At 44.6% G+C, this 15,033-nt stretch overlaps 1 protein-coding gene across 1 annotated transcript in view; it reads right to left on the reverse strand.

The window, feature by feature from the left end:
- epha7 (eph receptor A7) overlaps nucleotides 1-15,033 on the reverse strand; it is a 123,618-nt gene that overhangs the window by 17,523 nt on the left and 91,062 nt on the right. The window contains 4 exon segments of the mRNA XM_084083182.1: nucleotides 3,541-3,596; nucleotides 6,126-6,234; nucleotides 8,529-8,697; nucleotides 11,912-12,036. Of these exon segments, the coding sequence (XP_083939308.1) occupies nucleotides 3,541-3,596; nucleotides 6,126-6,234; nucleotides 8,529-8,697; nucleotides 11,912-12,036 (459 nt within the window).

The raw sequence follows: 15,033 nt of genomic DNA on the forward strand, positions 1-15,033 counted from the left end.
CATCACAAAAGAGACACAGAGATGTTTTTTTCGGCGCACGGCACGCACGCACGCCGTGGCATTTTCTTCTGAGCTCGTCAAAAGCAGAAGAAGCGCGGCAGAGAGAGAGAGAGAGAGAGAGCTCCCCCGCTGGCTCCTGCCGGATGTCAATCAAGACAAACATCCGTCACTTTGGCAAAGTTCAGCGGGAGGTCTATAGCATGCCAGTCAGGTTGAGTTGTCTTTTCTTTTTTTTTTTGGTTTAACCCATTAAGAACTGGGACGCATCTGTGTCACTTTTTGATTTGAGCTAAAAAAAAGCATTATTTTACACTTTGGGCTATTCAAAAATAGCAGATATACAAGCTCGTAGCGCGGCACCGAGTGCCGCGCTACGAGCTTGTAGATCTGCTATTTTTGAAAAATCAAGAAGATGTGTGCAAATGAATATATTTATATTCTTTTAAAGCGAACATTTTTAACTCAAATCGTTGCTTCTGGGGGTCCCTGGAACAAAATATTTTGCGATGGGGGTCCGTGGCAAAATACATATAATTTTGGGGGTCCTTGACATGAAAATGTTCGAGCACCATTGATACTAGAATACTTCAGAATACTGTTGGGATTTACAGGAGACATTTGTAGAATCGGCTTCAGGTCTTGGTTAAAAGTGTTATCGCGTCGTATCATTACAAAGACACACAACAAAATAAATAATAGAATCCAGAGGTTGTGCTCCCCCGCCTGAGACAAATTGTAATTTCCTGGTATAAAAATAAAAGATACCAGATAAAGAGGGATGTCTCATGAATATGCATGTGTTTGCCACATAAAGATATAATCGTTATGCGCAAAAACATACCTGGAGATAAAACGATTCTCATTCTGACGCATGACAATGGAAGACAATGGGTGGGGGTGGGGGGTGGTACTTAGGGGGGGGTTACAGAAAGGCCAGGAAGTGGATAATGCGGTCCTGGCAGTACATTTAACAATACATAAAATGAACAGTAAATCACAGTTTTATGCATGCTATAGTACATTAACAGAGCACCCTTCAAAGGCCTCTAACACTGATTATACAACAGAACCTCTCGACTTTAAACATGTAATGAGATTTGCACGCAGCCATAATCAGGGTTCGATTGGTTAAAAAACAAACAAATCATAACCACTACGTCCTATTAGATATATACAGTACGTATATACTTAATTGGGTGATCTACAAGCTCACGACGCGTGGTTAACATACATATTTAACATACATATTTAATACATTCTTAAATTGTGATGTTAACTAACATAAATATCAATCAAAATATCACACAGTCTACATTTCCTATAACGGAAATGCATTCATTTATTTCGGTCCGACCAGACGCAGGGATAAGACAGAACCCCGCCAGCCGTAGCACTGAATGACCACTTCAGCCCTACTGTATATACATTTTCATCCATTTGAAAACAGCCAATCTACAAGCTCGAACTTGTAGAGCTTGTAGATCTGCTATTTTTTCAAAAGATGTTTATACATTTGAAAAATTGAAATGGGACATTCTGCATAACGAGTACTTTTACTTTTACTGTACTGCTAAGTACATTTTGATGCCAATACTTGTGTACTCTTACTCAAGTACATTTTGAATTCCGTATTTATTCATTGCAGTATTGATACTTTTACTTAAGTACAGCACGTGAGTACTTTTTTGAACCACCACTGGTTCAGGCGAGGGCATTGCCGATCCGCCACAACCGCATAGAAACACAACAAACGCATTGTTCACCGGTATAGGGGAGGGGAGGAGGGGCCACAAAGCCCCCTCCCACTCCTCTCTGCCATATAATTGCTTCGTCCATCCAAGGTGTCAGCGGATCTGATAGGGAGATGCCTTATCGCGACTTCCCTTCGCGCGGCACAGACAAATTGCAGGGCCTTACGCGACTTCATTCGCAGCGCTATCTCGCTTCTTCTGTCGCCCTGGCAGCCTCTCGTCATTTGATATCGTGCGGAGCGAGCGAGTCGAGTCCAACCTCCATTAAGTACCGACAACACAAGCCCCTTGTTTGTGTGTGCCTCCCCCCCACCCCCCCCCCCCTCCCAACACCGGCCATTTATTTTTCCTTTTTAGCAGGTGGGGCCCCCTTAGCCCGTTAAGACCGGGAACGCATCTGTGTGTCATTTTGAGATTTCTTCGGCTATTCAAAAAATAGCAGATATACAAGCTCATAGCGCGGCACCTGAGCTTGTAGATCTGCTATTTTTGAAAAAGAAAATAGTGAAAATGTGTGCAAATCTTTGAATATATATATATATTTTTTTTCTACTAAAATCTTTGCTTCTGGGGGTCCCTGGAACAAAATGTTTTGAAATGGAGGGGGTCCGCGGACAATTTTGGGTGGTCCTTGACATGAAAAAAAGTTAGAGAACCACTGATATTACAGCAACATAAGTATTTAAATTAAAAAAACTGTCAGGACTTAGAAGACATTTTGCAGAATCCCCAGAAGCAAAGATTTTTCCCCAAAAAATAGCAGATCTACAAGCTCATAGCGCGGCACTCGGTGCCGCACTATGAGCTTGTATATCTGCTATTTTCAAATAGCCCCAAAGAAATCTTAAAAAAAAATGACACAGATTCCGTTCCCGGTTTCAACGGGCTAGTAGCATACACAGTGCCGCCGCCGCGGCGGAGCCGGCGCCGCCGTTGCCGCGTATCTGTCAGACACTTAGCAAACGGCGGAGGATCGCGGGCGCTCGCCTAGCGCTGCCTCAGCTTTAGCAGGAGGCACGCTTTTCCGTGACACCCCTCCTGACCCTCTCTAGTTTCCAAATCAGCAGGTTTTTGCCTACAGCACAGATCATTACGAGGGCTAGCGCTCGGGGAAGCTTGTCTGCGGCTGCGTCTCCAGGGGCATCATTAGGGTTGGTGTGTTGGTGGTGCGACGTGGAGGGGGGAAAAAAAACACAAGAGAGGGAAAAAAAGAAAAACATTCCACCCCCTCCTATATGTATACGGAGCGGAGCGGGCCCAGAAGGAGGGGAGAAGGGGGAACAACAACGAGGGGGGGCCCCCCCTGTGTCGTTCTCTGTTCAAGTGGGGGCAGGTGTCGGGGCGACTTTTTTGGTTTTATATGTTTAACAAGCAACGACTCGCGGCGACGGGTCTTTCTTTCCGCGCGGCACAGATGTGCACGTTCGTTCGTCTGTAGTTTTTTTTAGAAATGTGTACATTCTCAGCTCAACAGATTTGTCTGATCCAATCAGCAGCAGATGTTAGGGCTGATTGCTCCCAGCTTTGACTCGAATCAACACCATCACACTGAATTGAGGATGAAACTTGCAATGTCAGTTGGGGGGGGATTTATTTTGGGGCATTTGAGATGTTTCAGCGTGTGTGTGTGTGTGTGTGTGTGTGTGTGTGTGTGTGTGTGTGTGCGCGCGTGTGCGAGCAATATCATTTATGTGCACACGTGCGTTTGCATGCACGTCACTGTGCTTGTCTTGGGCTTGGAACTGCGCATAGATATACAATATGCATGGTGCAAAGCAAGTCTACTCACATTGAAAGTAGAGCTCCTCGTCTCCCTCCTGATCTGCCTTGCTGTACCCACAGTGCCTGCACAGGACGAGAGAGAGAGAGAGAGATAGGAAAGAGAGAGAGAGAGATTGAAAGAGAGGGAGATAGGGAGAAGGAGAGAGAGAGGGGGGGGGGAGAGAGAGAGAGGGAGAGAAAGAGTCGTAGAATCAACTGATTGTAGTCGAGGAAAGACACCGTCTGTTTTACAAGAATCGTAATGCTGGCATCTTAATCACTTATAGCCTTATTTACAAGTTCACAACGTGTCACGTTGCGACGCATTTAGAGCATTGTAGATCTTCTAGTTTCACAATAAAATAAAAAACAATGTTTGAGGTGTTTGCCAATAATGACATGCGCAAAAAAAAGGGACGCCAGGTTGAAAGTAGTTAAGTGTCTTAAGATAACCAGCGGGCACATGCTAACAACCCTCCCCCCACCCGCCTCATTTCCTCAAACAGCCCGAGAACGGCAGAAAAAGAGAAGGAGAAAGAAAAAGCTAGACTCCATACTCGCTCGTCCCGGTACCTCTGTGGATCGCAGAGCCGCGGCCTCCTCGGGAGAGATACGGTCTCTCACACACACCGAATAAAACATGCACTCTAAAGGGCTGTTCAACATGTCTTGTAATATTAATTGGCAATATTAGCGCGTTGAAGGCTCCCTCAAGCAGGCAAAAATCGAGCGCACACAAGGCCCGGGTCTTTGAGCGCTATAACCGAGAAGGAGGGGGAGGGGGGAGGGCGCTGCAATAAGCTGCAAAGTGACGAGCGCAGTAGATGGATGTGCTGGACATGGGAATTACGTGTGCGCGGTTGGTGTGTGTCAGCAGCGGAGTGTGTGTGTGTGTGTGTGTGTGTGTGTGTGTGTGTGTGTGTGCTTGTATGTGTTTTGTACTGGTCTCGGGGGAGCCATGCTGCCGGAGCGCCCAGTGGAAACTGTGCTCTGATGAAGTGATCTCATGCTATACCCCAGGTCTGTGGGGATGAAAACACCTGTGAGCTGTGCTGCTGCGGTATAATATGAGAGATGTGTAAGGGGCTGTAATGACTACTGAGAGATACTGTACTGACTGATGCTCTGGGATGGACGTGTGTGAGGCCATATTTCACGCTTTGCCTCAAGCCTGAGGAGTTTACGGAGAGGTTAAGGGCCTGATGCTACTTAGTTGCGCACCGTGTGTTTGCGCGCCGAAAATAGCCGATCCACACACGCACGCACACGCGCGCACACGCACACACACACACGTATAAATAGGGCTGAAGTGGTTAATGTGTGTTTTGTAATAATAATCAAAATCTACAAAGTAACTAAAGTTTTCAAGTCAAATAATTGCAGTGGAGTAAAAAAGTATTGAAAATTGGAAATACTCCAGTAAGGTAAAAATACCTGAAAATTGATTCAAGTACAGTACTTGGGTAATTGTACTCACACGCACACGCACACGCACACACACACACACACACAGTTCAAAGATCGGCCATTTCTGGTGTGCGTCGACACGGGTTCTCGACCGAGTATAAATCAGGCTTTACTCTCTCGCTGCCCTCTCACACACATAGCCTACAGATAGATGCATGTGTACATGTACACTGTTTGTGTGTGTGTGTGTACTGTACACACTCCCTCACACACATCATGCATATAGATATGCATGCGCACAGACATAAAAATGCACGTGCAAAGATGTACACACACACACATCCACAGCATGCACACTCGTGATTTTGAATATCGGAGAGTATAGAAGAAAAAGAAATGACACACACACACACACACACACGCACACGCACACACACACGTAATAGGCTCTATGCACAGCAGCCATATTGTGAAGACATTCACAGGTGTTACCAATGACACTAATGAAGGCTCTGCTACACCAGTGGGTCTAAAATGTGGGTCCAGGGACCCTCATGGTTCCTTAAGGGGTTTCCAAATGGCCCCTCACGGGTGTGTAACTCTGAGAGTGTACAAACGGAACCAAATGGACCCGTAAGGGTCCATTTGGTTCCGTTTGTACACTCTCAGAGTTATGGGGGTCGTGGAAATTGAAGAGAACCACTGTGCTACACTAAATGGAACAGAGCCTTCATTAGTGTAGGCTATCATTGGCAACACCTGTGAATCTCTTCACAATATGGCTGCTGTGCATACAGCCTATCATGAGAATCATAGCATGATTTTCTCTTCACACGCATGGCATGTATATATGAGGACTATATGAAAAACACAACAACAGCAACATCAACAAAAGCTTCAATTCGACCACGCCATGGGGATGATGGAGGCACACACACATGACGTGGGGCGCGTGGAGTGGCATGCCTCAGGAGGATGACGGGTGCACACGCACACACGCATGCCACATGACGATGGGGTGCACGCATGGCACACACACACACACACACATGTGTGGGGGGGTGTGGTGGTGGATCAGCGGACGCCCTCCGTGCCTTTACGGAGGAGGGGCCCCTGACTGAGTGACAAAAGAAAAGAAAAGGGCTATAATTGACAGGCTAAGAGACTCACAGTAGCGGAGAGTCAATGGGGCCCGCGAGAGCGTACCTTCTCCCAATGATGAAGCCAAACACCATGAACACCAGGATGATGGTCCCCGCGACGGCCACCACCGCGATGATGATCACCGGGTTCTGCTCGCTGGACACGATGGCGGCTAAACGAGGAGGACACACACACACACACACACACACACACACACACGCACACAGCATGAGCATCAGTACATCAAAGGCCGCAATCTGCAGGAAATAATGGAGCCCAATGAGGGGTGGTTGAGACTGATAACCTCCTTCCCTTATTCTTTTTGCTAGCCTCCGTGCGAGAGACCGACATAGAGAGGGAGAGAGAGAGAGAGAGAGCGGGGGGAGGGGTGGGCGGTGGGGGGGTGGTGGCGGTGGAGAAAGGGGCCGCGGTTTCTATTTTTGAGGCACGTCCTCGTACACATGGCTCTACTGTTTCAGAAAGTGGGCTTAATAGTCCCAGACGGAGGACGGCGGCAGTGCCCTTCATCTCAAACAAAAGACACATTCAGGTTGGACCGTTTCCCATCCACACAGGGCCTCTCACACGGCGCTGGTGGTGTGGTGGTGTGGAGGACCGTTTGCACGTTTGACAAACTTGCCCGATGGCGCCGAGAGTGTGGGGGCTGCAATTTGGGTGGGGTGGGGTAGTGGGGCGTGGGGGGTGGGGGGGTCATGCATTTTAACCACTTAAGCCCTGTATACTTCGTCGTACTTCGAATAGCGGGAAACAGACGATCTATAGACGGGTGTGTACTAGGGGTGTGCCGATACACTAATTTCACCAAACGATACGATACGATATTTGGCTCACAACTTCGATATCGATACAATACGCACTTTTTTATATAATGAAAATATATGGGGGAGGAAAAAAGTAAATGCAAACAAATAATTGTGTTTTTGCATTATTCAGACATGCAAACTTGTAGCTTTTCAGCTACAATAGCCGTTTTCAATCCAAATAGGGCAATAGTTTGACACTTGACCCAAAAAAAAAAAAACACATGTTGTCACCCTTTTCACCTCGGGGCTGTTTGCATGCCTGATTAGAATGATTGTAAAAAAAAAAAAAAATGTTTTTCAAAACGATATTTTTTTTCCCCAAAACGATACATATCGTCACGAAAACGTATCGCGATATATCGTGGGACGATATATCGGCACACCCCTAGTGTGTGCGCTGACGCATCGTGAGCTATTTCTGCTGTTGTTGAAAATTGTTTACGAGAAAAAGTAGACTCAGCTATTTTCACCAGTTGTCGTACCAGGAAGTACAGTACATTGCGCCTCCAATAGCGTTTTCCTTTTACCAATGTCATGTGATGGCTGAATATCCACCTATAGCAGTGGTTTTCAACCCTTTTCATATCAAGGTCCATTATTTATTCGGCATTTGAGCCACGGAACCACCGTTTGATGAGATTTAGCCTCTCAGACCCAAGACTTATAGAATATTTTGTTATTGTTGGATACGATTTTGTCCACAATTCCATGTTGTATTGATGTTGGTACCAATAGGAGAGATAACAGGCAACACGTTGATCAAAATAACAATTATTTAATTAAGTAACGCAGATGTTTAACAATAATTTAACTCTTGAGAGCGTAAAATGAAACCAAATGGACCCTTACGGGTCCATTTGGTTTCATTTTACGCTCTCAAGAGTTAAAGATCTAATAAGGGTCCATTTGGTTACCGACTCTCCATCATTTAGCTGGGGACCACCTGGAACCCCCTGAAAGGACCACTACCGGTGCTCCCCGGACCACTGGTTGAGAACCACTGACCAATAGGCCTCCTTTAAGAAATGTAGAGGTGTCAATATGAATGTGTTTTTGGGCGGTGTAGCCGCTCCTATAAGTGGGGTTAGGAATTCGTCTTTCCCTGTACTGTGATTGGCTGACTCTATTCACTCTATTCTCTATTCACCCTTTTCGCCGTACCGTGATTGGCTGACTCTATTCAGACCCTTTGCTTTGATTGGCTAGCGAGACGCATGATGAAATAATAACCTTTAAATAGCACCACGCACTTCAAAAAATCCTTCTTTTTGGGGCGGTGTAACCGCCCCCTATAAGTGAGTTTTGGACACTGACCAATCCTGCACCGTGATTGGCCAATAGTCTACAACGCAGTCTACACCCCTAACCCTTCCACAGTCAATGCAAATCTATACTTTTGCAAAGTCAGCCAATCACATTACAGCTAGTGTCATCACCACTAGCTGTAATGTGATTGGCTGACTTTGCAAATTCAGGACTGTGATTGGCTAGCGAAACACATGACACATGTGCAGCCCTATGAATAGCAGTATGGACTTAAAAAAAGTCATATATCCTTTTTTTTAAGTGAGTCATGTTGTGATGACCACACCGCCCACTTCACACTGGGTGTGATTTTTTTGTGTGTGTGTGTGTCCTATACCTGTGGCCTCCTCTTTGGTGGTGATCTCCAGTCGGGGGCCGTACGTGCCATAGCCGGCCGACGTGAAGGCCCGTATCTGGAACACGTAGGCCGTGCTGGGCTTCAGGTTGTTCACGGTGGCCGACGTGGACTTGGACTTCACCGTGGAGTAGATGCGGTCCTTCTGGTCCTGTACAGGAGGGGAGGGGAGGGTCATATAATGAGTTTCAGTGCAATATTACATACTATATAGCAGGGGTCTTCAACGTTTTTCAGGCCAAGGACCGCTTGGCTTATATATTGTATTAAAAAAAAATCATAGATTTCATAGGTAGCTTCATACACTTGTTTGACCGCACTGTCATCAGTGTATGTTGGACTCATGTTAATGTGGATTTTCAGACATTTAACCACTTAAACCGTCAATACTAAATGAACTTGACCTTTCACTCTGTACTTGGTCTGCTCCTTTTTCCCCCTACACCAAACTTTGCCGAAAATAGCAGATCTACAAGCGCACAACGCCTCGCAGCATGAGGAGTAGTTTGCTTGTAGATCTGCAATTTTTTTGGCTAAAGTTCTCCTCAGAATAGGGATGCTTGGTTGAAGTGGTTAATGTAAAAATCATACAAAGATTTGGCGGACCCCCTGTAGGAACTCTGCGGACCCCCTTGGGGTCCCGGCCACTTCACGATGCGGCGCTCAGCATGTGCAGGTTTCGGTAGCCAACATTGGCCAGGTTATTGTGTGGGGGAAGTATGTGCCTCCCTCCCCTTCCTCCCACCCTCCCCTATTTTAAATGAACACTAACATTTTTCAGTGTTGGAGACTGATATCCAGGTGGTGCAGGAGAGAACTGTTCTCCACAGCACATTAATGTTGAACATTTTTAACCATATTACCTCTAATAGTGTGTATTTCATCCTAGAAGTCACACCAATTGATTCTCCATGGGGGGGAGATGTCCTCATCACAGAATGCCGTTTATTACAGTACATACCTGCTTATAATGCTGTGGTTTTCATTTGAATCCCTTATTTTAAAACGTCTACAGTATGTTTACAGCTTCCCTTGGTGAAGCTCTAAGCCAAGGCTTTATTTTTTCCAATTTTCATTTCATTTCACAGAGCTCTTTCTATAACACCGGGGCAAACGTGGAATAAATATCTTCCTGATGACATCACTGGGACTACAAATGACATGACATCACTGACAAATGAGTTAGTGAAAGACGGTTCCTAATTTATACCGTTCTGTATATACGAGGGATACTGTATATGTGAGAATGTTGACAGATTAAAGCTAAATGAGTTTCTTTGTGGGAGAAATGCTCCTTTAACCACATGAACCTCAGCGTCCCTATTCTGGGCAGTGGTGGAAAAAGTACTCACATTTCTTACTTAAGTAAAAGTATCAATAATGCATTGTATAAATACTCTGTTACAAGTAAAAGTCCAGAATTAAGCCCTAGTGTGCATAACGTCGCTGACGGGCAGAACCCTTGTATCTCCATATATTTCAACTTTCTATGTTGTACGAACGTTACATCATGCAGGAGTGTCACCACAAAACTACTGAAAATAGCCAATCTACAATCAGAATCAGCTTTATTGTCACATCACAGGGTTTACAGCATTGGTTCTCAAAGTGGGGTCTGGGGACCCCCAGGGGTACTTGAGGGGGTTCCAGGGGGTCCCCAGCTAAATGATGGATACGAACCAAATGGACCCTTATGGGTCTGTAACTCTGAGAGTGTACAAATGGAACCAAATGGACCCTAACGGGTCCATTTGGTTCCATTTGTACACTCTCAGAGTTAAATTGACATTGATTTTACAATATAAATTGCGGTCCAAGTGATAGAAATGCCATTAAATGGGGGTCTGTAGCCCTAATGCATGTCAAACTGGGGGTCCTTGAAATTGAAATGGTTGAGAATCACTACTAGAGCCGTAAAGATCTTCTCTTATGGAGGTCAATGGCGTATCTTTTCAGATGGGGGTCCGCGGGCCAATAAGTGTCAATTTGGGGGTCCTTGACATGAAAAAGTTTGAGAACCACTGGCATAGTTCCCATCGTAATCGTTATTTCCATAGAAAAAAAAGAAGGGAAGAATTTATAGAATCGGCTTCAGGTCTTAACACGAAGCAGGGAGGAAAAGCTAGCGTTGCTGTTTTCAGGCGGTGCAACTGTCATTGTGTGTGCGTGCGTATAATATGAATGCGTCGTGTACATGCGTGCTGCGTGCGAGCGCGAGCATGCACGTGCGGCGGCGGCCATGAAGGACTAGTACGGGCTGATTAAAATCTTATGGGGATCTCATTCATTATTGCAATTATGAGACAAAGACGGCCCCTCGACTGAATCTGTGTTTTCAGTTCACAGCTGCGTGCACAGACATAGAATCTGTGAGTTTCCACTCACACGTTCTATCTGTTATGCACACAGAGTGCAAAACGGACAGCAGGCGCAAACACGCAACGTTAAAAAGCCTGATTTATACCCGGTTGCGTGCCAGTGTCGCGCAACGAAAATAGCCGATCTTCAAGCTCGGGCTATTTTTGGTGTTCGACCCCTCGATGCGCAACCAAGTATACAAATCATGCACAAAGCCAAAGCGTTGAAGATGAAAGAACACACGCACACACACAAAGACATGCACATCTTTATGCGGTCATGCGCATAAATACAGGTTAAGTCACATAACTCACGAATAGATTGGAAACATTTATCAAATGTAAGTAGAAATGTGAATATTCTATTTGATGTTGACATTCAGCCTCTGCTTTATATTACTGCCATCTCAGAACATTAGATTAAAGACAACTACTTAAGAGCAGGGATATGCAGCATAAAATATATATACTGTGTGTGTGTGTGAGTGCAGGGGGGGGGTATGTGTATATATGAATCAAAATGTGCTTACATGTCATTATAAGCAAGCATTTTCAGAATCACAGCAGATTTTTTTTTTTAATGGAAATTTAAGGAAAATCTATTTCAAAATGGCCAATCTACTACCTCAGAAGAACCCTTAGGGAATGCAGAGCTTACTGGTGATAAGGACACAACCTTTGGTGATACTGACAGCAAGAGGAAGAACAGTGACACGCAACTGTCGCTCGACGCTCACATGCATATATCCCCACATAGTGCTACGTGTGCAACATGCATGTAAACCTCTCGAGCATATCTTAACCTGATTTGACTCGCAAGCTATGCATCAGTGCATGCACGTGTACGAACACACACACACACACACACACACACACACACACACACACACACACACACACACACACACACGTATAGTACATGCACACAAACGCCTCGACGCTCGCACTCTCACACACACTGTCACACAATCGTTTCTTGCTAACACGGTACGTCTCAGAAACGCTCACCTTTTCGTAGTACTTGATCTCGTACTCGGTGATGACGCCGTTGGGCTGCTGGGGCTCCTGCCAGGAGAGCTGGATGCTCCGCTGTTGGACGCGCTCCTTGATCACCTCGCTGACCTGAGACGGAGCTGTAAAAACACACAGAGATACGTCGATAAGAACCTGGGGCGAGGGAGGTCGAGGGAGGTGAGCGAATGTCCATGCACACACGCAGTCTCAATCGGATGCATGTTGCACTACAGCAGTGATTCTCAACCTTTTTTTAAGTTCAAGGACCCCCAGTTTGATATGCATTAGGCCACGGACACAACCTTTTATTTATTTATTCATTAATTATATCTGGGACCCCGGTGTATACTATAAAATAGTTTTTGGGCATGTCATTATAGGCAAGAAAAAAATGTGGACATTTCTACAATAGAAAAAAAATAGCCAATCAACACGCTCAAAAAAGATGGTATGTGGGCTCGTATAAGCCTCAGGGAGCTGAACGCCCCTGCCTTACATAGTTTCGGGTCACCCTTGGGCAAGGTGTAGCACCCGTTAGCCCCCCTCATCAGGGTTACGAGACTACTGCCTTGTAGTGAGGCCCCGGAAAAAGGTTAAAGGCTAAGGGACCTCCCCTGACAAGAAAAGGGTGTCTGAAGAAGTTGCGCTCTCAGCACACAATTTAGCAAACGACAAGATCGTGAAGACACAATTCCTTTCATGGAGGAACCATCCCACTAAAGCTCAGATTTATGGTGGCATCCCTTCCATCTCAGTTGTTGTGGCACAAAGAAGACTCCGCTTTGCTGGACATTGTCACAGAGCAAAAGAGCAGGTCATTTCAGATATTCTTCTGTGGAGACTACCCTGCCCATCAAGAGGAACCAGACCACTCACATTTCCAGATGTTCTGAGTAGGGATACAGGACTGACTGTGAATGAACTTGGGGTGGCAATGAGCAACAGAGACCAGTGGAAGCAGCTTGTGTCGCAGATCTCGAGGGCATCGAATGATGATGATGAAACTGCAACCTGAAGGTCACAATTTGCAGAGGGATAAAAGACTGCCTGTTTAATTAAAAAATCACACCCTATGTGAAGAGAGTGGTGCCTTTGATGAGCCCCGTATTGATGTTGTCATCAATGTTTGTTTATTGGACATACACACATACGGACACACGGACAAAGTCAGATATAGGAGTGGTTGGCACCACTCAAAAAAAAACAATGAAAGAAATACGCTTTTAAACAGGACATTATGTATATAATAGTGTATTGCTGTAGACTTTGGACCATTTCGGTTAGAGCTGTAAAGCCAATCGGGAACACAAACACGTATCTTCCCTCAAACGGGAGTCATTTCATTTCATTCAAACGTGAGTGTTTTGCATTTTGCTAGACGGGACGGTAGCTACACTTATGATTTTTTGACTGCTGAGCACTACTCGACAGCATTATCCCAAGCGCCTCGTTATCTGCTATTGTCGATATCAATGGAGGATTCACCCTCATGCTTTCATTCGAAAGAACTTTGTTCGAGACCCCGTGCCACAGGAAATCAAAGCCGTGCGCTCACGAACGACAAGTGGTTCGCACGTGGTAGATGAAGACTCTGGCGCAGCTGCCAGACAGGCCTAATTAAAATATTGAAGTATTCCGAGTGCAGGATTGACTAATTAAACCGTCGCAGTGTGTTTACATAAAGTACTTGGGGCTGTTTAGAGCACAAGATATACCGTTATAGTAAGCACATTTTTTTTTAGTTAGGCATCATCTCCCTGAAGTGTATCGTAGTTAGATAAATGGTTTATCAGAAACTTTGGTAAAAAAAAAATAATAGAAAAGTAATTCCACTTCATGGGGCCGTTAAGAAAATATGCAAAACATAAAGAACGTGTAGTGATTAGACGGAGGATAAAATATAACGATGGCGATGACGACAGTGATGATGATGATGATGATGATGGTGATAATTAAATTGTAATCGTTACTGCTAGTAATCATAATAATAATAATAGCAGCAGTTGCAGTAAACGCTGCAGCAGTGGCTGTGTATGCTCGGTTGTGCACGGCGTCTCGCACCGTAAGTAGACAATCTACAAGCTCACAACATGTGGAAGTAGACGATCTACAAGCTCACAACATCTGAGAGACACTATTATTAGCAGCAACAGCAGCATGTTGTAGCAATAGCAGCAAAGGAGTAGCATCGATAGAGGCTGTACTAGTAGCTTTCACACTAGTAGAGTGGCAGTGGCAAACACAGTAATAGTAATAGCTGTAGCAACTACTGTAGCAACCCATCTTTATTACATGACAGATTGAGGATTCAAGAGGGTGAGACTTTACTTATAGGTATGAGCAACATGCTGGTGTGGCATGATCTGCAGACTCTGCTAACAATTACAATACAATTTCCAATACTTTTACTTCTACTCCACTACATCTCAGAGGCAAATATGGTACTTTTACTCCACTACAATTATTTGAAAACTTTAGTTACTAGTTACTTTCCAGATATACATGTTTATATTATAAAACATACATTAACCACTTTAGCCTTATTTTATACCTAGGCTATTTGAAAATAGCCGATCTACAAGCTCACAACGCGTCGCATCGCGACGCGTTGTGAGCTTGTAGATCTGCTATTTTCAAATATTTTAGTACTTTTACTTCTAAGTACATTTTGATGCCAATACTTTCGTACTTTTTTGAATTCTAGACTTTTACATGTAACAGAGTATTTCTATATTGCAATATTGGTACTTTTACTCAAGTAAAGAATTTGAGTATTTTTTTCCACCACTGGCAGACTGTGCAAACAATTACAATAAAACAAGATAAAAAGAGAAGATAATAATAATAATAATAATAATGCATTAACTAATACTAATATACTAATAATAATAATAATAATAGTGGAAGGCAGTGCAGCCCGAGGCTTGCACTGTGAACAGGTTCCTTCGAATGTCTTGCGATCTCAAATAAACTCACTAATGCCACAGAGAAGCCTCCGGCACTGATATTACTAAACAACAATAATAAGGCACCGTGTACATTGTTTAACAGACTCACACATGTCTGTTGAAACACTTGAAACAGGCTTGGAAAACCAGCAAAAAAATGAGCCGTGT

Source organism: Gymnoscopelus microlampas (genome assembly GCF_963454915.1).
Source record: "Gymnoscopelus microlampas genome assembly, chromosome: 16".
NCBI classification, from domain to species: Eukaryota; Metazoa; Chordata; class Actinopteri; order Myctophiformes; family Myctophidae; genus Gymnoscopelus; species Gymnoscopelus microlampas.